This window comes from Pristiophorus japonicus, unplaced genomic scaffold (assembly GCF_044704955.1).
Source record: "Pristiophorus japonicus isolate sPriJap1 unplaced genomic scaffold, sPriJap1.hap1 HAP1_SCAFFOLD_1806, whole genome shotgun sequence".
NCBI lineage: Eukaryota > Metazoa > Chordata > Chondrichthyes > Pristiophoridae > Pristiophorus > Pristiophorus japonicus.
The window spans coordinates 20,896-45,038 of NW_027251491.1; the positions used below are offsets into that span (position 1 = coordinate 20,896).

General features: G+C 49.2%; 1 protein-coding gene across 1 annotated transcript in view; it reads left to right on the top strand.

Moving 5' to 3' along the window:
* Nucleotides 1–20,526, top strand: part of LOC139243665 (ankyrin repeat and fibronectin type-III domain-containing protein 1-like) — a gene marked incomplete at both ends in the record, with an annotated part of 40,768 nt that extends 20,242 nt beyond the window's left edge. The window contains 2 exons of the mRNA XM_070870818.1: nucleotides 4,463–4,629; nucleotides 20,313–20,526. Of these exons, the coding sequence (XP_070726919.1) occupies nucleotides 4,463–4,629; nucleotides 20,313–20,526 (381 nt within the window). The remainder of the gene's footprint in view (nucleotides 1–4,462; nucleotides 4,630–20,312) is intronic.
* Between the last annotated feature and the right edge of the window lie 3,617 nt (nucleotides 20,527–24,143).

A 24,143-nucleotide genomic window follows, 5' to 3' on the forward strand; every position in this document is an offset into this window, starting at 1 on the left:
AGTCTAATATAAAGCGCACAGAGTCTAATTAATACCGCACCCTGTCTAATTAATAGCACATCCTGTATAATTAATACCGCACACAGTCTAATTAATACTACACACTGGATAATTAATACCACGCCCTGTCTAATTAATACCGCACACAGTCCAATTAATACCGCACACAATCTAATTAATACTGCGCCCTGTCTAATTAATACCGCAACCTGTTTAATTAATACTGCGCCCTGTCTAATTAATACCGCAACCTGTTTAATTAATACCGCGCCCTGTCTAATTAATACCGCGCCCTGTCTAATTAATACCGCACACAGTCCAATTAATACCGCACACAATCTAATTAATACTGCGCCCTGTCTAATTAATACCGCAACCTGTTTAATTAATACCGCGCCCTGTCTAATTAATACCGCGCCCTGTCTAATTAATACCGCAACCTGTTTAATTAATACCGCACACAGTCTAATTAATACCGCACCCAGTCTCAGTAATGCCGCACACAGTCTAATTAATACTACACCCTGTATAATTAATACCGCACACAGACTAATTAATACCGCACCCTGTCTAATTAATACCGCACACAGTCTAATTATACCGCACCCAGTCTCAGTAATGCCGCACACAGACTAATTAATACCGCACCCTGTATAATTAATACCGCACACAGTCTAATTAATACCACACCCTGTATAATTAATACCGCACACAGACTAATTAATACCGCACCCTGTATAATTAATAACCGCACACAGTCTAATTAATACTACACCCTGTATAATTAATACCGCACACAGACTAATTAATACCGCACCCTGTATAATTAATACCGCACACAGTCTAATTAATACTGCACCCTGTATAATTAATACCGCACACAGACTAATTAATACCGCACCCTGTATAATTAATACCGCACACAGTCTAATTAATACTGCACCCTGTATAATTAATACCGCACACAGACTAATTAATACTACACCCTGTATAATTAATACCGCACACAGACTAATTAATACCGCACCCTGTATAATTAATACCGCACACAGTCTAATTAATACTGCACCCTGTATAATTAATACCGCACCCTGTCTAATTAATACCGTACCCTGTCTAATTAATACCGCACCCTGTCGAATTAATACCGCACCCAGTCTCAGTAATGCCGCACCCAGACTTATTAATACCGCACCTTGTCTAATTAATACCGCACACAGTCTAATTAATACTACACCCTGTATAATTAATACCGTACCCTGTCTAATTAATACCGCACCCTGTCTAATTAATACCGCACCCAGTCTCAGTAATGCCGCACACAGACTTATTAATACCGCACCTTGTCTAATTAATACCGCACACAGTCTAATTAATACTACACCCTGTATAATTAATACCGCACACAGACTAATTAATACCGCACCCTGTCTAATTAATACCGCACACAGTCTAATTAATACCACACCCTGGATAATTAATACCGCGCCGTGTCTAATTAATACCATAGCCTGTCTAATTAACACCGCACACAGTCTAATTAATACCGCACTCGGTCTAATTAATACCACACCCTGGATAATTAATACCGCGCCGTGTCTAATTAATACCGCAGCCTGTCTAATTAATACCGCACACAGTCTAATATAAAGCGCACAGAGTCTAATTAATACCGCACCCTGTCTAATTAATAGCACATCCTGTATAATTAATACCGCACACAGTCTAATTAATACTACACACTGGATAATTAATACCACGCCCTGTCTAATTAATACCGCACTCAGTCCAATTAATACCGCACCCTGCCAAATTAATACCGCACACAGTCTAATTAATACTACACCCTGTATAAATAATACCACACTCGGTCTAATTAATACTACACCCTGTATAATTAATACCGCACCATGTCTAATTAATACTGTATGCTGTATAATTAATACCACGCCCTGTCGAATTAATACTGCACTCTGCCTAATTAATATCGCACACAGTCTAATTAATACCGCACTCTGTCTAATTAATACCGCACACAGTCTAATTAATACCGCATCCTGTATAATTAATACCGCATGCTATCTAATTAATACAGCACACGGTCTAATTAATACCACACCCTGTCTAATTAATACCGAACCCAGCCTAATTAATACTGCACCTGGTCTAATTAATACCGCACCCTGTCTAATACCACATTAGGTTTAATTAATATCACACTAGGTCTAATTAATACCACTCCCAGTCTAATTGATACCGCAACCGGTCTATTTAATACCGCACCCTGTCTAATTATTACCGCACTTGGTCTAATTAATACCGCACCAGGTCTAATTAATACCGCACACTACCTAATTAATACCGCACCCTGTCTAATTAATACCGCACTCGGTTTAACTAATACCGCACTCGGTCTAACTAATATCGTACCTGGTCTAATTAATACCCAGTACAGAAACTCCTACTACAGTCACTCAGTCCGACTGTATCCAACTGCAATCTCTTACTATGAATACAGCAATTGCAGGAACTCTCATTGAGCCTCTTGGTCTGACTGTACCTGACATAGAAACATAGAAAATAGGTGCAGGAGTAGGCCATTCGGCCCTTCGAGCTGCACCACCATTCAATATGATCATGGCTGATCATTCACATCAGTACCGCTTTCCTGCTTTCTCTCCATACCCCTTTATCCCTTTAGCCGTAAGGGCCATATCTAACTCCCTCTTGAATATATCCAATGAGCTGGCATCAACAATTCTCTGCGGTATTGAATTCCACAGGTTAACAACTCTCTGAGTGAAGAAGTTTATCCTCATCTCAGTCCTAAATGGCTTACCCCTTATCCTTAGACTGTGTCACCTGGTTCTGGACTTCCCCAACATCGGGAACATTCTTCCTGCATCTAACCTGCCCAGTCCCGTCAGAATTTTACATGTTTCTATGAGATCTCCTCTCATCCTTCTTAACTCCAGTCGATCCAGTCTCTCCTCATTTATCAGTCTAGCCATCCCGGGAATCAGTCTGGTGAACCTTCGCTGCACTCCCTCAATAGCAAGAACATCCTTCCTCAGATTAGGAGACCAAAACTGAACACAATATTCCAGGTGAGGCCTCACTAAGGCCCTGTACAACTGCAGTAAGACCTCCCTGCTCCTATACTCAAATCCCCTAGCTATGAAGGCCAACATACCATTTGCCTTCTTCACCGCCTGCTGTACCTGCATGCCAACTTTCAATGACTGATGAACCATGACACCCAGGTCTCGTTGCACCTCCCCTTTTCCTAATCTGCCGCCATTCAGATAATATTCTGCCTTCGAATTTTTGCCCCCAAAATGGATAACCTCACATTTATCCACATTATACTGCATCTGCCATGCATTTGCCCACTCACCTAACCTGTCGAAGTCACCCTGCAGCCTCTTAGCGTCCTCCTCGCAGCTCACACTGCCACCCAGCTTAGTGTCATCTGCAAACTTGGAGATATTACACTCAATTCCTTCATCTAAATCATTGATGTATATTGTAAAGAGCTGGGGTCCCAGCACTGAGCCCTGCGACACTCCACTAGTCACTGCCTGCCATTCTGAAAGGACCCGTTTATCCTGACTCTCTGCTTCCTGTCTGCCAACCAGTTCTCTATCCACATCAGTACATTACCCCCAATACCATGTGCTTTAATTTTGCACACCAATCTCTTGTGTGGGACCTTGTCAAAAGCCTTTTGAAAGTCCAAATACGCCGCATCCACTGGTTCTCCCTTGTCCACTCTGCCAGTTACATCCTCAAAATATTCCACAAGATTTGTCAAGCATGATTTCCCTTTCATAAATCCATGCTGACTTGGACCGATCCTGTCACTGCTTTCCAAATGCGCTGCTATTTCATCTTTAATAATTGATTCCAACATTTTCCTCACTACTGATGTCAGGCTAACCGGTCTATAATTACCCGCTTTCTCTCTCCTTCCTTTTTTAAAAAGTGGTGTTACATTAGCTACCCTCCAGTCCATAGGAACTGATCCAGAGTCGATAGACTGTTGGAAAATGACCACCAATGCAGCCACTATTTCTAGGGCCACTTCCTTAAGTACTCTGGGATGCAGACTATCAGGCCCCGGGGATTTATCGGCCTTCAATTCCATCAATTTCCTTGACAATGGAACTCCCGTTCTATTTCCCAATTCAGCTTCACTGTCTACCTACCCACCACCTCTCTGTTTATCTTGGGGCAAATACCAGAACTTTGGAACAACCTGTCCAATCCAGACATGAACCATACTTCAGGCACTGATCTGCTGGGTATCACCAGGGCAGGTTACCAATGTGACTTTGAGCTAGTTGGGAACCAGCAAGCCTATTAATGGGGTACATGGGAGGGGTGACTATGTGTTCTGAGGAAGGTCCGCTCCGACATATCACTGTCACATACTGATCGCTCCTTTTCTGTCCTTTTCCAGTTCACTTCTGCTCCTACAGGGAAAGGTTCATGAGCCTGTACTGCCGCGTGTCAGCACTGCTGGAGTTAGACTCTCTCATTTCCCAGCAGGCCTTGAGGGAGGCCATTTCAGATGAAGAGCTTCTCTCAGCCAAACAGAGGCACAAGGAGGTTTCGGAATCAGTGCAGGTAGGAACGGCCAATATGTTCATCCTGCACATAGTATTCTATATATAAACCCCCCGGACCCCTCGATTATACCCCGGCCTGTAACTCACTCCCGGGTATCTGTTATTCTATATATAAACCCCCCGGACCCCTCGATTATACCCCGGCCTGTAACTCACTCCCGGGTATCTGTTATTCTATATATAAACCCCACAAACCCCTCGATTAGATTCCAGCCTGTAACTCACTCCCGGATATCTGTTATTCTATATATAAACCCCACAAACCCCTCGATTAGATTCCAGCCTGTAACTCGCTCCCGGGTATCTGTTATTCTATATATAAACCCCCCGCACCCCTCGATTAGATTCCAGCCTGTAACTCACTCCCGGGTATCTGTTATTCTATATATAAACCCCACAAACCCCTCGATTAGATTCCAGCCTGTAACTCACTCCCAGGTATCTGTTATTCTATATAAAACCCCACAAACCCCTCGATTAGATTCCAGCCTGTAACTCACTCCCGGGTATCTGTTATTCTATATATAAACCCCCGAACCCCTCGATTAGATTCCAGTCTGTAACTCACTCCCGGGTATCTGTTATTCTATATATAAACCCCCCGAACCCCTCGATTAGATTCCCGCCTGTAACTCACTCCCGGGTATCTGTTATTCTATATATAAACCCCCCGAACCCCTCGATTAGATTCCAGCCTGTAACTCACTCCCGGGTATCTGTTATTCTATATATAAACCCCCCGAACCCCTCGATTAGATTCTAGCCTATAACTCACTCCCGGGTATCTTACCCTATATCTAAACCCCCAAACCCCTCGATTAAATTTCAGACTGTAACTCACTCCTGGGTATCTGTTATTTTTTTGAACCAAGCACCAAAGTATTTGGTTAGTTGTTGTGCTTGAGTTGTACCACTAGGAGCTGCTAGTGAGTTGTAGAATGACTCTGCTGACACTTCTCACACTCACTGATCTTGGTGTGAGACACAGGCATTTCACACTGAACACTGTGCAGTCAACAGTTAACAGTCCCACTTTTGACCTTATGATGGAGGGAAGGTCAACAGCTGAAGATGGTTGGGCCTAGGGCACTGCCCTGAGGAACTCCTGCAGCGATGTCCTGGGGCTGAGATGATTGGCCTCCAACAACCAGAACCATCGTCCTTTGTACTAGGTATAACTCCAGCAAGCGGAGAGTTTTCCCCCTGATTCCCATTGAATGTTCCTTGAAGCCACACTCAGTCAAAAAGGAGGCAGACAAAAAGCAGGAAACTATAGACCAGTTCGCCTAACATCTGTCGTTGGGAAAATGCTGGAGTCCATTATGAAGGAAGCAGTAGCAGGACATTTGGAAAAGCATAATTCAATCAAGCAGAGTCAGCGTGGTTTTATGAAAGGGAAATCAGGTTTGACAAATTTGCTGGAGTTCTTTGAGGATGTAGCGAGCAGGGTGGATGAGGGGGAACCAGGGTATGTGGTGTATTTGGATTTCCAGAAGGCATTCGATAAGGCGCACAAGATAAAAGTTCACGGGGTTGGGGGTAATATATTAGTGTGGATAGAGGATTGGCTAACTAACAGAAAACAGAGAGTCGGGATAAATGGGTCATTTTCCAGTTGGCAAACAGTGACTAGTGGGGTGCCACAGGGATCAGTGCTGGGTCCTCAACTATTTACAATCTATATTAATGACTTGGATGAAGGGACCGAGTGTAATGTAGCCAAGTTTTCTGATGATACAAAGATGGGTGGGAAAGAAAATTGTGAGGAGGACACAAAAAATCTACAAAGGGATATAGACAGGCTAAGTGAGTGGGCAAACATTTGGCAGATGGAGTATAATGTTGGAAAATGTGAGGTTATCCGCTTTGGCAGAAAAAATAGAAAAACACATTATTTAAAGGGAGAAAAATTGCAAAGTGCTGCAGTACAGAGAGACCTGGGGATCCTTGTGCATGAAACACAAAAAGTTAGTATGCAGGTACAGCAAGAAATCAGGAAGGCAAATGGAATGTTGGCCTTTATTGCAAGGGGGATAGAGTATAAAAGCAGAGAAGTCCTGCTACAACTGTACAGGGTATTGGTGAGGCCACACCTGGAGTACTGCATACAGTTTTGGTCTCCGTATTTAAGGAAGGATATACTTGCATTGGAGGCTGTTCAGAGAAGGTTCACTAGGTTCATTCCGGAGATGAGGGAGTTGACTTATGAAGATAGGTTGAGCAGGTTGGGCCTATACACATTGGAGTTCAGAAGAGTTTGAAACATGTAAGATAATGAGGGGGCTTCTTGACAAGGTGGATGCAGAGAGGATATTTCCACATATCTTATAGTCTCAGAATAAGAGGCTGACCATTTAAAACTGAGATGAGGAGGAATTTCTTCTCTCAGAAGGTTGTAAATCTATGGAATTCTCTGCCCCAGAGAGCTGTGGAAGCTGGGTCATTGAATATATTTAAGGTAGAGATAGACAGATTTTTGAGCGATAAGGGAATAAAGAGTTATGAGGAGTGGGCAGGGAAGTGGAGCTGAGTCCATGATCAGATCAGTCATGATCTTATTAAATGGCAGAGCAGGCTCGAGGAGCCTGATGGCCTACACCTGCTCCTATTTCGTATGTTCTTGATGTCAAGGGCAGTCACGCTCACCTCACCTCTGGAATTCAGCACTTTTTTCCATGTTTGGACCAAGGCTGTAATGAGGTCTGGAGCCGAGTGGTTCTGGTAGAACTCAAACTGGACATCGGTGAGCAGGTTATTGGTGAGTAAGTACCACTTGATAGCACTGTCGGTGACACCTTGCATCACTTGGCTGATGATTGAGAGTAGACCGATGGGGCGGTAATTGGCCGGATTGGATTTGTCCTGCTTTTTGTGGACAGGACATACCTGGGCAGTTTTCCACATTGTCGGGTAGATGCCAGTGTTGTAGCTGTACTGGAACAGCTTGGCTAGAGGCGCAGCTAGTTCTGGGGCATAAGTCTACAGCACGACAGCCGGGATGTTGTCGGGGACCATAGCCTTTGCTGTATCCAGTGCGCTCAGCCGTTTCTTGACATCACATGGAGTGAATCGAATTGGCTGAAGACTGGCTTCTGTGATGGTGGGGACCCCAGGAGGAGGCCGATATGGATCATCCACTCGGCATGTCTGGCTGAAGATGGTTACAAACGTTTCAGCTTTGTCTTTTGCACTTGTGTGCTGGGCTCTGCCTTCATTGAGGATGGGGATATTCATGGAGCCTCATCCTCCTGTTAGTTGCTTAATTCTCCACCACATTTACAACTGGATGGGCAGGATTGGAGAGCTTTGATCTGATCCGTTGATTGTAGGATCGCTTAGCGCTGTCTACACCATGCTGTTCTGCTGTTTGGCATGCTTGTAGTCCTGTGTTGCAGCTTCCCAGGTTTGTACATCATTTTTAGGTACATCTGGTGCTGCTCCTGGCATGCTCTTCAGCACTCCTCATTGAACCAGGGCTGGTCCTCTGAATGTTTATTTTATTCATTCCTGGGATGTAGGCATCGCTGGCAAGGCCGGCATTTATTGCCCATCCCTAATTGCCCTTGAGAAGGTGGTGGTGAGTCAGCTTCTCGAACCGTTACAGTCCGTGTGGTGCAGGTGCTCCCACAGTGCTGACTTTGTTGTAACATTTAGTACAACTGGGTGGCCTTCTGGGCCATTTAAGAGTCAACCACATTGCTGTGGGTCTGGAGTCACGTGTAGGCCAGACCGGGTAAGGACAGCAGATTTCCTTCCTTAAAGGACATTAGTGAACCAGGTGGGTTTTTACACAATCCAGTCGTTTCATGGGGCTAGATTTTCCACTTTTGTGCTTATCGCCCAAAAATGGGTGTCATTTCCGGTGTGGGTGGTGAAAAAAGGTTTGAGATCACCAGCTTCTCGCCCATTCTCAAAGCACCTAGTCTCCATCGTTGAAAATGGCCATTACTGCGAGCCATATGAAATGGGCGATAGCGTTAAATCTCGCTGACCTTCTGCCGTAAAGTGTCGCCGTCCTTAGCAACGGCATGGCAACACTCGATTCCTGCGATTCAGGAGGTCAAGGGTCAACATGACATGCACAGAAGAGGAGACAGAGAGAGAGGGAGCAGAGAGGGACTGATGGCGTGTGTGGCTGTGATGTGTGTTTGTCTAGCTGTTGTGGGAGGCACGACAGAGATCCACCAGCAACAAAAAGCCCACTGAGCACCAAGAACATAGTTGGCACCGAGTTTTTGTCCAACAAATAAGATATAACATGGAAGGGATGGAGGTGGCCTTGGAGCTGGTAGCCAGGAACACTGGTGGCAGAGGGCTCCCAGTGGTCCCGGAGCGCACACTGCACCCCAAGGTGCCGCACCCCCATTGCCAACCACACATGAGAGCCAGCAGCAACATCTTGCTTCTGGCTCGGAGCATGTTCCCACCTCGGGACCATCCTCTCCCGTATCCATCCAAGTAGCGTTTCGGCCATCATCCCCTCCCCCAACCCAATGAAGCATTGCCTGAGGAGCTCCTCGGCCAGGCGGCTTGGAGTCAGGAGGGGAAGGGGACGGGGGAGGGGAAGTGGAGGTGCGGGGGGGTGGGGGAAGGGTTGGTTTTTACAGAAATACATGATTTCAGACAAATGTTCAGTTTAAATGATTTTTATTTAACAAAACCTTGTTGCACATTGGTCAGATAGCTGCACCGTTACACACTGGTGATTCCTTAACATCAAAGGGTATAATCACACTTAACTTCAATCAACTTAAACTTTAACTGTCACCACGGTGATGCCCACCATTGATGTATCACCTGCACACCCAGCAGTGTGTCAGCCTTGTAAATAACACCAATGTTCTTTCAGGCAAAGTGATCATTGATGAGCTCCTGACGCAAGGCTCTTGCAGCTATCATGCCACCACAGGATCTTTCATGTGGTCTACAGGGGGGCGGGGGCATGGCTTCAGTGTCAGCCTGATTGTCTGGGCCGATGTCAGCGTCCACCTCCTCGTCCTCCTCTTCCTCTCTCTGGTGAGGTGGACTGTCAGACTCATCAGGCAATTCTTGTCCTCTCCTGATAGCCAAGTTGTGCAGCATGGAGCACACCACCACGAATTGAGCTACCTGCTCAGGGTGGTATTGGAGCTCACCTCCTGAGTGGTCCAAGCATCTAAAGCGCTGCTTAGGCACTCCAATGGTTTTCTCCACGATATTGTGAGTGGCTCTGTGGCTCTCGTTGTATCGCCTCTCGGCTTCGGTGTGGGTGTCATGCAGGGGGGTCATCAGCCAGGTGGCGAGGCCATATCCTTTGTCACCAAGCATCCAGCATTGACCTTGTGGCTGATTGTTAAACAAGCCAGATACAGTGCTCTCACGCAGGATGTGAGCATCATGGATGCTGCCCGGAAATTGAGCATTCACTGCCAGTATAATTTGCTGGTGGTCGACAATGAGTTGGTCATTCAGAGAGTGGAATCCCTTGCGGTTCCTGAAAACCTTTGCATCCTGAAAAGGTGCCCACATCGCGATGTGCGTACAGTCTGTTGCTCCCTGCACCTTGGGGAAGTTTGCAATTCTGGAGAATCCTAGAGCCCACTCACTCTGTGCCTCCCTGGTCATAGGGAAGCTGATCAAGTCTCTCTTATGTGCGTACAGGGCTTCAGTGACCTGTCTAATGCAGCAATGTGTGGCATGCTGAGAAAGTCCACAAATGTCGCCAGCTGTGGCCTGAAAAGAACCCGAGGCATAGAACGACAGTGCTGCGGTGACTTTGACCTCGACGGACAGTGCAGTACTGATGGTGCTGGCAGGCTGCAGATCTTCCCTCATCAGCTGGTATACCTCAGTGATAACCTCTTTGTGAAAGCGCAGTCTCCGAAGGCAGGTGGTGTCGGGCAAGTTGCAGTAAGAATGCTTCTCCCTGTACTTACATCTGGTGTAACGTCTGGTCCTCCTCATCAGTCTGGCACGGCTTACATCGGGCACATAATGCAGTGGAGCGTACCTTCGCCCATCTCGAGTCTGCTGCATGTAATTGGTCATCAAGAGAGGGTGAGAAAGGACAGGCCCCTTTGCAGTCGCTCTCTGTTTTCCACCGATTGGTCACAAACAAGGAATGTCCCAACGAACACACCTCTTCAATTCCAATTGGTCACAGTGTGGTCAACATGTTTGTACAGATGTTCACATCAACTCCAATGATCTCCAGAGTACATCCGAACTCCCCCGAGGTTGAAGCAGAGCAGCCTTTTAAAGGATGCGACGTGTGATGTAGAACACGGTGTCCATAACGCTGGGATTAGTTCCAATTTTTCTGGGTGTTTTTTTTGGGTGAGCGATATTGTGGGCGATATGTGTGCGAGGTGGTGAAAGTGACGCTGGGTGATCTCATGGCCGCTAGTTTCAGGAAATATGTTCTTTATGACCAAAAAAAGTGGGCGGGCGTTATTATTGAATCTCAGCGTTAAAACAGTGTGGAAAGTAACGCTGGCCGATATGGCCGTTGATTTTGCCAATTCTGATGATTCCGCCCCAAAAAAGTGGGCGGGCGGTATTATTTTTTCCCGGTATTATGCACATGGGGAAAGTAACGCTCGACGATAAGTTTCCGAAAAATGTCTGTCAGTTTCCATTTTGTGGCTAAATGGGTGATATATGAGTGTTATATGTCATTTCAGCAGTAAAATGGGTGTTAAGTGGGCATTAAACATGCAAAAAAAAGTGGAAAATCTAGCCCATGGTCACCATTACTGATACTCGGGGGGGCTGAAATTGCACTGCCCAAATGGGGCGGATAATTCAAACTATATGAATATTCTCTGCCCGAATCCATGGGGCAGAGAAGAGAGGGAAATTGGCCACTTTAACTTTTTCAATTTGTCAGGGCAGTGTTTGAGGTGGCGGGCGGTGTCATCAGCGGCACGCTGAGCACATCAGCTGACACGTAGCAATGTCCTTTCCCTTCAGTTAAAGGGGAGGGCCGCTGCGAGCTCTGCAGCCCCTTTAGTGGCCCCCCCCCCCCCCAGGGCCTGCAGGGAGGATTTTGATTGGGCAGGCGGCCTGGAACATAAGAGGGGGTGCCAGATGCCTGTTGGTGGCCCGGCCAAACCCGTGGCCACCATTGTCAGACCAACTTCAGAAACCTGTTTGTGTCGCCCCCGGCTCAGGGGTAATTTCGGATGGGTCAGCCCATCTGCCAGCCCCCAGTCAGAAAGGCATTACCGTTCCTTAGAGCTGGTAATTTCAGCCGAGCTTTTTAATTCCAAATTTGTTTAATTAACCGAATTTAAATTCCCCCAGCTGCCATGGTGGGATTTGAACTCATGTCTCTAGATTATTAGTCCAGACCTACTGGAGTACTAGACCAATAACATAACCACTATACTACCATACCCACTAGAGTGAGGGTTATAGAAACATAGAAAATAGGTGCAGGAGTAGGCCATTCGGCCCTTCGAGCCTGCACCACCATTCAATAAGATCATGGCTGATCATTCCTTCAGTACCCCTTTCCTGCTTTCTCTCCATACCCCTTGATCCCTTTAGCCGTAAGGGCCATATCTAACTCCCTCTTGAATATATCCAATGAACTGGCATCAACAACTCTCTGCGGCAGGGAATTCCACAGGTTAACAACTCTCTGAGTGAAGAAGTTTCTCCTCATCTCAGTCCTAAATGGCCTACCCCTTATCCTTAGACTATGTCCCTGGTTCTGGACTTCCCCAACATCGGGAACATTCTTCCCGTATCTAACCTGTCCAGTCCCATCAGAATCTTATACGTTTCTATGAGATCCCGTCTCATCCTTCTAAACTTCAGTGTATAAAGGCCCAGTTGATCCAGTCTCTCCTCATATGACAGTCCAGCCATCCCTGGAATCAGTCTGGTGAACCTTCGCTGCACTCCCTCGATAGCAAGAACGTCCTTCCTCAGATTAGGAGACCAAAACTGTACACAATATTCCAGGTGAGGCCTCACTAAGGCCCTGTACAACTGCAGTAAGACCTCCCTGCTCCTATACTCAAATCCCCTAGCTATGAAGGCCAACATACCATTTGCCTTCTTTACCACCTGCTGTACCTGCATGTCCACTTTCAGTGACTGATGAACCATGACACCCAGGTCTCGTTGCACCTCCCCTTTTCCGAATCTGCTGCCATCCAGATAATATTCTGCCTTCGTGTTTTTGCCCCCAAAATGGATAACCTCACATTTATCCACATTATACTGCATCTGCCATGCATTTTCCCACTCATCTAACCTGTTCAAGTCACCCTGCAGCCTCTTAGCGTCCTCCTCACAGCTCACACCACCACCCAGTTTAGTGTCATCTGCAAACTTGGAGATATTACACTCAATTCCTTCATCTAAATCATTAATGTATATTGTAAAGAGCTGGGGTCCCAGCACTGAGCCCTGCGGCACTCCACTAGTCACTGCCTGCCATTCTGAAAAGGACCCGTTTATCCCGACTCTCTGCTTCCTGTCTGCCAACCAGTTCTCTATCCACGTCAGTACATTACCCCCAATACCATGCGCTTTGATTTTGCACACCAATCTCTTGTGCGGGACCTTGTCAAAAGCCTTTTGAAAGTCCAAATACACCACATCCACTGGTTCTCCCTTGTCCACTCTGCTAGTTTATCCTCAAAAAATTCCAGAAGATTCGACAAACATGATTTCCCTTTCATAAATCCATGCTGACTTGGTCCAATCCTGTCACTGCTTTCCAAATGTGCTGCTATTTCATCCTTAATGATTGATTCCAACATTTTCCCCACCACTGATGTCAGGCTAACAGGTCTATAATTACCCGTTTTCTCTCTCTCTCCTTTTTTAAAAAGTGGTGTTACATTAGCTACCCTCCAGTCCATAGGAACTGATCCAGAGTTGATAGACTGTTGGAAAATGATCACCAATGCATCCCCTATTTCTAGGGCCACTTCCTTAAGTACTCTGGGATGCAGACTATCAGGCCCCAGGGATTTATCGGCCTTCAATCCCATCAATTTCCCTAACACAATTTCCTACCTAATAAGGATATCCTTCAGTTCCTCCTTCTCACTAGACCTACTGTCCCCTAGTACAATCAGAAGGTTATTTGTGTCTTCCTTCGTGAAGACAGAATCGAAGTATTTGTTCAATTGGTCTGCCATTTATTTGTTCTCCATTATAAATTCACCTGAATCCAACTGCAAGGGACCTACGTTTGTCTTCACTAATCTTTTTCTCTTCACATATTTATAGAAGCTTTTGCAGTCAGTTTTTCTGTTCTCTGCAAGCTTCCTCTTGTACTCTATTTCCCCCCTCTTAATTAAACCCTTAGTCTTCCTCTGTTGAATTCTAAATTTCTCCCAGTCCTCAGGTTTGTTGCTTTTTCTAGCCAAATTATATGCCTCTTCTTTGGATTTAACACTATCCTTAATTTCCCTTGTTAGCCACGGTTGAGCCACCTTCCCCGTTTTATTTTTACTCCAGACAGGGATGTACAATTGCTGAAGTTCACCCATGTGATCTTTAAATGTTTGCCATTGCTTATCCACCGTCAACCCTTTAAGTATCCTTTACCAGTCTATTCTAGCCAATTCACGCCACATACCGTCGAAGTTACCTTTCCTTAAGTTCCGGACCCTAGTTTCTGAATTAACTGTGTCACTCTCCATCTTAACAAAGAATTTTACCATATTATGGTCACTCTTCCCCAAGGGGCCTCGCACAACAAGATTGCTAATTAGTCCTTTCTCATTACACATCACCCAGTCTAGGATGGCCAGCCCTCTAGTTGATTCCTCGACATATTGATTGAGAAAACCATCCCTAATACACTGCAGGAGATCCTCCTCCACCGCATTACTACCAGTTTGGTTAGCCCAATCAATATGTAGATTAAAGTCGCCCATGATAACTGCTGTACCTTTATTGCACACATCCCTTATTTCTTGTTTGATGCTGTCCCCAACCTCACTACTACTGTTTGGTGGTCTGTACACAACTCCCACGAGCGTTTTCTGCCCCTTGGTATTCCGTAGCTCCACCCATACCGATTCCACATCATCCAAGCTAATGTCCCTCCTTACTATTGCATTAATTTCCTCTTTCACCAGCAATGCCACCCCGCCTCCTTTTCCTCTCTGTCTATCCTTCCTAAATGCTGAATACTCCTGGATGTTGAGTTCCCAGCCTTGGTCACCCTGGAGCCATGTCTCTGTGATGCCAATTACATCATACCCGTTAACTGCTGTCTGCGCAGTTAATTCGTCCACCTTATTCCGAATACTCCTCGCATTGAGGCACAGAGCCTTCAGGCTTGTCTTTTTAACACACTTTGCCCCTTTAGAATTTTGCTGTAATGTGGCCCTTTTTGTTTTTTGCCTTGGGTTTCTCTGCCCTCCACTTTTACTATTCTCCTTTCTATCTTTTGCTTCTGACTCCATTTTATTTCCCTCTGTCTCCCTGCATAGGTTCCCATCCCCCTGCCATATTAGTTTAACTCCTCCCCAACAGCACTAGCAAACACTCCCCCTCGGACATTGGTTCCGGCCCTGCCCAGGTGCAGACCGTCTGGTTTGTACTGGTCCCATCTCCCCCAGAATTGGTTCCAATGACCCAGGAATTTGAATCCCTCCATTCTGCACCACCACTCAAGCCACGTATTCATCTGAGCTATCCTGCGATTCCTACTCTGACTAGCACGTGGCACTGGTAGCAATCCTGAGCTTACTACTTTTGTGGTCCTACTTTTTAATTTAACTCCTCGCTCCCTCAATTCGCCTCGTAGGACCTCATCCCTTTTTTTACCTATATCGTTGGTACCTATATACACCACAACAACTGGCTGTTCACCCTCCCTTTTCAGAATGTCCTGCACCCGCTCCGATACATCCTTGACCCTTGCACCAGGGAGGCAACATACCATCCTGGAGTCTCGGTTGCGGCCGCAGAAACGCCTATCTATTCCCCTTACAATTGAATCCCCTATCACTATCGCTCTTCCACTCTTTTTCCTGCCCTCCTGTGCAACAGAGCCAGCCACGGTGCCATGAACTTGGCTGCTGCTGCCCTCCCCTGATGAGTCATCCCCCCCCAACAGTACTCAAAGCGGTGTATCTGTTTTGCAGGGGGATGACCACAGGGGACCCCTGCAGTACCTTCCTTGCACTGCTCTTCCTGTTGGTCTTCCATTTACTATCTGGCTGTGGACCCTTTACCTGCGGTAAGACCAACTCGCTACACGTGCTACTCACGTCATTCTCAGCATCGTGGATGCTCCAGAGTGAATCCACCCGCAGCTCCAGTGCCGCAACGCGGTCCGTCAGGAGCTGCAGGTGGATACACTTCCCACACACGTAGTCGTCAGGGACACCGGAAGCGTCCCTGAGTTCCCACATGGTACAGGAGGAGCATAACACGTGACCGAGCTCTCCTGCCATGACTTAACCCTTAGATACACTTAAATTGGCAACAACAATGTTACAGTTCACTTACTGATAAAGAAAAGAAAAAAGAAAAGCTACTTACCAATCACCAGCCAATCACTTACCCCCTTGGCTGTGACGTCACCTTTCGATTTATTTCTACTTCTTTTTTACCACCCTGCTGCAGCTGCACAAGCCACGCCTCTGCGAGCGCTCGGCCTTTATAGGCCTCCCCACGCTCGCCTCACCGACACTGCTCCGACTGTTCTGATATGCTGGTCCATGAGGTTACACATTGTGGTGGAATACAATTCTGCTGCTGCTGCTAATGGCCCACAGCGCTTCATGCATGCTCAGTTTTGAGCTGCTAGATCTGTTCTAAATGAGACAGAAAGCAGAAAACTATAGACCAGCTAGTCTAACATCTGTCATTGGGAAAATGCTGGAGTCCATTATTAAGGAAGTGGTAGCAGGGCATTTAGAAAATGATACAAGCAAGCAGAGTCAGCATGGTTTTATGAAAGGGAAATCCAGTTTGACAAATTTGCTGGAGTAACGAGCAGGGTGGATGAGGAGGAACCAATGTTTGTGGTGTATTTGGATTTCCAGAAGGCATTCGATAAGGTGCCACATAAAAGGTTACTGCACAAGATAAGAGCTCACGGGGTGGGGGTAATATATTAACATGGATAAAGGATTGGCTAACTAACAGAGAACAGAGAGTCGGGATAAATGGGTCATTTTCCAGTTGGCAAACTGTAACTAGTGCCACAGGGATCAGTGCTGGGTCCTCAACTATTTACAATCTATATTAATGACTTGGATGAAGGGACCGAGTGTAATGTAGCCAAGTTTGCTGATGATACAAAGATGGGTGGGAAAGCAAATTGTGAGGAGGACACAAAAAATCTGCAAAGGGATATAGACAGGCTAAGTGAGTGGGCAACACATTGGCAGATGGAGTATAATGTGGAAAAATGTGAGGTTATAAGAACATAAGAACATAATAATTAGGAACAGGTGTTGGCCATCTAGCCCCTCGAGCCTGCTCCGCCATTCAACAAGATCATGGCTGATCTGGCTGTGGACTCAGCTCCACTTACCCGCCCGCTCCCCGTAACCCTTAATTCCCTTATTGGTTAAAAATCTATCTATCTGTAACTTGAATACATTCAATGAGCTAGCCTCAACTGCTTCCTTGGGCAGAGAATTCCACAGATTCACAACCCTCTGGGAGAAGAAATTCCTTCTCAACTCGGTTTTAAATTGGCTCCCCCGTATTTTGAGGTTGTGCCCCCTAGTTCTAGTCTCCCCGACCAGTGGAAACAACCTCTCTGCCTCTATCTTGTCTATCCCTTTCATTATTTTAAATGTTTCTATAAGATCACCCCTCATCCTTCTGAACTCCAACGAGTAAAGACCCAGTCTACTCAATCTATCATCATAAGGTAACCCCCTCATCTCCGGAATCAGCTTAGTGAATCATCTCTGTACCCCTTCCAAAGCTAGTATATCCTTCCTTAAGTAAGGTGACCAAAACTGCACGCAGTACTCCAGGTGCGGCCTCACCAATACCACTTTGGGAGGAAAAATTAAAAAAGCAAATTGGGGAGAGATTACAAAATGCTGAGGTACAGAGAGACCTGGGGGTTCTTGTGCATGAAACACAAAAAGTTAGTATGCAGGTACAGTAAGTAATCAGGAAGGCAAATGGAATGTTGGCCTTTATTGCAAGGGGGATAGAGTATAAAAGCAGAGAAGTCCTGCTACAACTGTACAGGGTATTGGTGAGGCCACACCTGGAGTACTGCGTACAGTTTTGGTCTCCGTATTTAAGGAAGGATATACTTGCATTGGAGACTGTTCAGAGAAGGTTCACTAGGTTGATTTCTGAGATGAAGGAGTTGCCTTATGAAGATAGGTTGAGCAGGTTGGGCCGATACTCATTGGAGTTTAGAAGAATCAGAGGGGATCTTATAAGATTCTGAAGGGGCTTGACAGGGTAGATGCAGAGAGGCTGTTTCCCCTCATGGGGGAATCTAGAACTAGGGGACATAATTTCAGATTAAGAGGTCGCCCATTTAAAATGGAAATGAGGAAGAATTTCTTCCCTCAGAGGGTCGTGAATGTTTGGAATTCTCTGCCCCAGAGAGCTGTGGAGGCTGGGTAATTGAATATATTTAAGGTGGAGATAGACAGATTTTTGAATGAGAAGGGAGTCAAGGGTTATGGGGAACAGGCGGGGAAGTGGAGTTGAAGCCAGGATCAGATCAGCCATGATCGTATTGAATGGCGGAGCAGGCTCGAGGGGTCAAATGGCTGACTCCTGCTCCTATTTCTTATGTTCTTATATCCCATGTGTGTGTTACAAGTGAGTGTGTGTTACAAGTGAGTGTGTGTTACAGGTGAGTGTGTGATACAGGTGAATGTGCGGTGCAAGTGAGTGTGTGATTGCGATACAGGTGAGTGTGAGATACAGGTGAGTGTGTGATACAGGTGAGTGTGTGATACAAGTGAGTGTGATACAGGTGAGTGTGTGATACAGATGAGTGATACAGGTGAGTGTGTGATACAGGTGAATGTGCAGTGCAGGTGAGTGTGATACAGGTGAATGTGTGGTGCAGGTGAGTGTGCGGTGCAGGTGAGTGTGATACAGGTGAGTGTGTGATACAGGTGAGTGTGATACAGGTGAGTGTGCGGTGCAGGTGAGTGTGATACAGATGAATGTGCGTTGCAGGTGAGTGTGATACAGGTGAGTGTGTGACACAGGTGAGTGTGCGGTGCAGGTGAGTGTGTGATACAGGTGAGTGTGATACAGTTGAGTGTGCGGTACAGGTGAGTGTGATACAGGTGAGTGTGTGATACAGGTGAGTGTGCGGTGCAGGTGAGTTTGATACAAGTGAGTGTGCGGTGCAGGTGAGTGTGATACAGGTGAGTGTGTGATACAGGTGAATGTGCGGTGCAAGTGAGTGTGTGATTGCGATACAGGTGAGTGTGTGATACAGGTGAGTGTGTGATACAAGTGAGTGTGATACAGGTGAGTGTGTGATACAGATGAGTGATACAGGTGAGTGTGTGATACAGGTGAATGTGCGGTGCAGGTGAGTGTGATACAGGTGAATGTGTGGTGCAGGTGAGTGTGCGGTACAGGTGAGTGTGATACAGGTGAGTGTGATACAGGTGAGTGTGCGTTGCAGGTGAGTGTGATACAGGTGAGTGTGATACAGATGAATGTGCGTTGCAGGTGAGTGTGATACAGGTGAGTGTGCGGTGCAGGTGAGTGTGTGATACAGGTGAGTGTGATACAGGTGAGTGTGCGGTGCAGGTGAGTGTGATACAGGTGAGTGTTATACAGGTGAGTGTGCGGTACAGGTGAGTGTGATACAGGTGAGTGTGTGATACAGGTGAGTGTGCGGTGCAGGTGAGTTTGATACAAGTGAGTGTGCGGTGCAGGTGAGTGTGATACAGGTGAGTGTGTGATACAGGTGAGTGTGCGGTGCAGGTGAGTGTGATACAGGTGAGTGTGTGATACAGGTGAGTGTGCGGTGCAGGTGAGTGTGATATAGGTGAGTGTGATACAGGTGAGTGTGTGATACAGGTGAGTGTGCGGTGCAGGTGAGTGTGATACAGGTGAGTGTGTGATACTGGTGAGTGTGATACAGGTGAGTGTGCGGTGCAGGTGAGTGTGTGATACAGGTGAGTGTGTGATACAGGTGAGTGTGATACAGGTGAGTGTAATACAGGTGAGTGTGATACAGGTGAGTGTGTGATACAGGTGAGTGTGCGGTGCAGGTGAGTTTGATACAAGTGAGTGTGCGGTGCAGGTGAGTGTGATACAGGTGAGTGTGTGATACAGGTGAGTGTGCGGTGCAGGTGAGTGTGATATAGGTGAGTGTGATACAGGTGAGTGTGTGATACAGGTGAGTGTGCGGTGCAGGTGAGTGTGATACAGGTGAGTGTGTGATACAGGTGAGTGTGCGGTGCAGGTGAGTGTGATACAGGTGAGTGTGTGATACTGGTGAGTGTGATACAGGTGAGTGTGCGGTGCAGGTGAGTGTGTGATACAGGTGAGTGTGATACAGGTGAGTGTGCGGTGCAGGTGAGTGTGTGATACAGGTGAGTGTGATACAGGTGAGTGTGTGATACAGGTGAGTGTGCGGTGCAGGTGAGTGTGCGATACAGGTGAGTGTGATACAGGTGAGTGTGTGATACAGGTGTGTGTGATACAGGTGAGTGTGCGGTGCAGGTATCTGAGTGACATTATCTGTTCCTTCTCCTGCAGCAACTGGATGTGATCTGGCGAGAGGTGCGATGGATCTTGGCCGCCTTGCAGTACGCCCGCTACAAGCACCCTTCCGGAGGCCTCCCAATCACGTGGCTCATCAGCTCCTCAGAGGAGGCTCCTCAGGGAAAGAATGATTCGACATCCTCCCATATGGACTACCTGCCCTCTCCATCACCCTCGCCAGAGAGTCGGCACAGGAAAGCTGTGAGCGGTGAGGAAAAAGGCAGTGTCAGGGTCTCCATCTCATGGAGGGAGGGAGGGTACGGGTCACCAGATCACTGACTCACATAAGTTACAGTACAGAAGGAGGCCATTCGGCACATCGCACCTGCCTACTGCTAGCTCTTCAATTGTAACTATCTACTCTCGCCCCGTTTCCCTGCCCTTGCCCCGTGTCCTTTTATATTCCTCCTTTTCAAATCCTTCCCCAGTTCTCTTTTAAATGAAGTTACAGTCTCTCCATCAATCATCATCATCATCGGCAGTCCCTCGTATCGAGGATAACTTGCTCCCACGCCAAAAAAAGGGATGAGTTCACAGGTGTTTCAGTGAAGGACCTAATATTCCAGATCCCGAACTACATCCTGAAGGGTGGAAGATGCCTGTGGGTGGATTTTTTTAACGTTGCACACCAGCCACCACACGGGCTAGACAGAGCGAGGTCTTGGTCCAGGGGCAAGGGTTAACCAGGATCACTGGAGACCAGCTCTGCTGCACTGACCCAGTGAGCACATATCGCAGTGTGGGCTGGGTCCGTGCTGCCCCTGGGCCCTCGCCTCTTCTGGGCCCCATTCACATCCCTCTACAATCTCTCACCGCTCCCTCGCCCCGACCTCCCGCTCCCTCGCCCCGACCTCCCTCGCCCCGACCTCCCCGTTCCCCCGCCCCGACCTCCCGCTCCCTCACCCCGACCTCCCCCGCCCCGACCTCCCCCGCCCCGACCTCCCTCACCCCGACCTCCCCCGCCCCGACCTCCCCCGCCCCGACCTCCCCCGCCCCGACCTCCCGCTCCCTCACCCCGACCTCCCCCGCCCCGACCTCCCCCGCCCCGACCTCCCTCACCCCGACCTCCCCCGCCCCGACCTCCCCCGCCCCGACCTCCCTCGCCCCGACCACCCTCGCCCCGACCTCCCTCGCCCCGACCTCCCTCGCCCCGACCTCCCCGCTCCCTCGCCCCGACCTCCCCCGCCCCGACCTCCCCCGCCCCGACCTCCCTCGCCCTGACCTCCCCCGCCCCGACCTCCCTCGCCCCGACCTCCCGCTCCCTCACCCCGACCTCCCCCGCCCCGACCTCCCCCGCCCCGACCTCCCTCGCCCCGACCTCCCTCGCCCTGACCTCCCTCGCCCTGACCTCCCTCGCCCCGACCTCCCCCGCCCCGACCTCGCCGCTCCCTCGCCCCGACCTCCCCGCTCCCTCGCCCCGACCTCCCCGCTCCCTCGCCCCGACCTCGCGTTCCCTCGCCCTGACCTCCCTCGCCCTGACCTCCCTCGCCCCGACCTCCCTCGCCCCGACCTCCCTCGCCCCGACCACGCGCTATCTCGCCCTGACCTCGCCCCGACCTCGCCCCGACCTCCCCGCTCCCTCGCCCTGACCTCGCCCCGACCTCGCCCCGACCTCCCCGCTCCCTCGCCCTGACCTCGCCCCGACCTCGCCCTGACCTCGCCCCGACCTCGCCGCTCCCTCGCCCCGACCTCGCCCTGACCTCGCCCCGACCTCGCCGCTCCCTCGCCCCTCCCTCGCCCCTCCCTCGCCCCGACCTCCCCGTTCCCTTGCCCCGACCTCCCTGCTCCCTCGCCCCGACCTCGCCGCTCCCTCCCCGCTCCCTCGCCCCGACCTCCCCGCTCCCTCGCCCCGACCTCCCCGCTCCCTCGCCCCGACTTCGCCGCTACCTCCCTGCTCCCTCGCCCCGACCTCCCTCGCCCCGACCTCCCTCGCCCCGACCTCCCTCGCCCCGACCTCGCTGCTCCCTCGCCCCGACCTCCCTCGCCCCGACCTCCCTCGCCCCGACCTCGCGCTCCCTCGCCCCGACCTCGCCCCGACCTCGCCCCGAACTCCCCGCTCCCTCGCCCTGACCTCGCCATGACCTCGCCCCGACCTCGCGCTCCCTCGCCCCGACCTCGCCCTGACCTCGCCCTGACATCGCCGCTCCCTCGCCCCTCCCTCGCCCCGACCTCCCCGTTCCCTCGCCCCGACCTCCCTGCTCCCTCGCCCCGACCTCGCCGCTCCCTCACCCCGACCTCGCCCCGACCTCCCCGCTCCCTCGCCCCGACCTCCCTGCTCCCTTGCCCCGACCTCCCTGCTCCTCGCCCCGACCTCCCCGCTCCCTCGCTCCGACCTCGCGCTCCCTCGCCCCGACCTCGCGCTCCTGCTGTACCTGCCCACGCTCCAATCACTGACCTGGACCTTGGTGATGTCCCTCTTTGCTGCCATTGCTCTCCTGCTCCAGCTCGCACTATACCCTGCAGTGCCACACTGCCCATGGCCCCGGCCTGCCGCTGATGGTCTCTCACGGGTTGGGTCCTTCATGGACCATCTCCATCAATAGCCCCTTGTGATAAAACATTCCCTGTTCTAATAACCTTCTATGTGGCAACATTTTTTCCAACTTCCCCATTGACTGTCTCAGTGATGATGCTCAGTCCGCGCCCCTTGTTACTGATTCACCAAACACTGGGGACAATCTCTCACTGTTCATCCTCTCAAAACCCTTCAGAGTTGTGAACGCTTGCTTTATATGCCCAATAACCTTCTTTGTTCTGTAACAAAACCCAATTTTTCAAGCTTTTCTTCCTAAGTTTAACCTCTCATTTCTGATATTCGAGTGAATCTTCACTTTCCTTGTCCTAGTATTCTTCCATTAATGGGGTTCCCAGAAATACCCTCCCTGCTGCAGCTGTGACTGTAAAGGTACAACACCACTTGTTCACTTTCACACTCCGTACCCCTCTTTATAAAATCCACAATCGCATTCATGTTTCCACCGGGACCCCAACCTTTAAGGTCACTGTATCTGTTCCCGTATATTTATGTATGTGAACCTCCAAATCTATATGCCCAGTGACTGATATCCATGGCCCTGTTCCTGGGGGTGGGGGGGGGGGTAAACTGGGCATGTAAGGGGGGTGTATGTGGGGGGTGTAAGTGGGGAGAGTATGGGGGGTGTAAGTGGGGAGAGTATGGGGGGTGTAAGTGGGGAGAGTATGGGGGGTGTAAGTGGGGAGTGTATGGGGGGGTGTATGTGGGGAGAGTATGGGGGTGTAAGTGGGGAGTGTATGTGGAGGGTGTATGTGGGGAGTGTATGTGGGGAGTGTATGTGGGGAGTGTATGTGGGGAGTGTATGTGGGGAGTGTATGGGGGGGGGTGTATGTGGGAAGTGTATGGGGGGGTGTATGTGGGGGGTGTATGGGGGGGTGTATGTGGGGAGTGTTTGTGGGGAGTGTAAGTGGGGAGTGTCTGGGGGGAGTGTATGTGGGGAGTGTATGTGGGGAGTGTATGTGGGGAGTGTAAGTGGGGGGTGTATGTGGGGAGTGTATGGGGGGAGTGTATGGGGGGGGTGTATGTGGGGAGTGTATGGGGGGTGTATGTGGGGAGTGTATGGGGGGGGTGTATGGGGGGGGGTGTATGTGGGAAGTGTATGGGGGGTGTATGTGGGGGGTGTATGGGGGGTGTATGTGGGGGGTGTATGGGGGGAGTGTATGGGGGGGGTGTATGTGGGGAGTGTATGGGGGGGGTGGATGTGGGGGGTGTATGGGGGGGGGTGTATGTGGGGGGTGTATGGGGGGGGGTATGTGGGGAGTGTATGGGGGGGTGTATGTGGGGAGTGTATG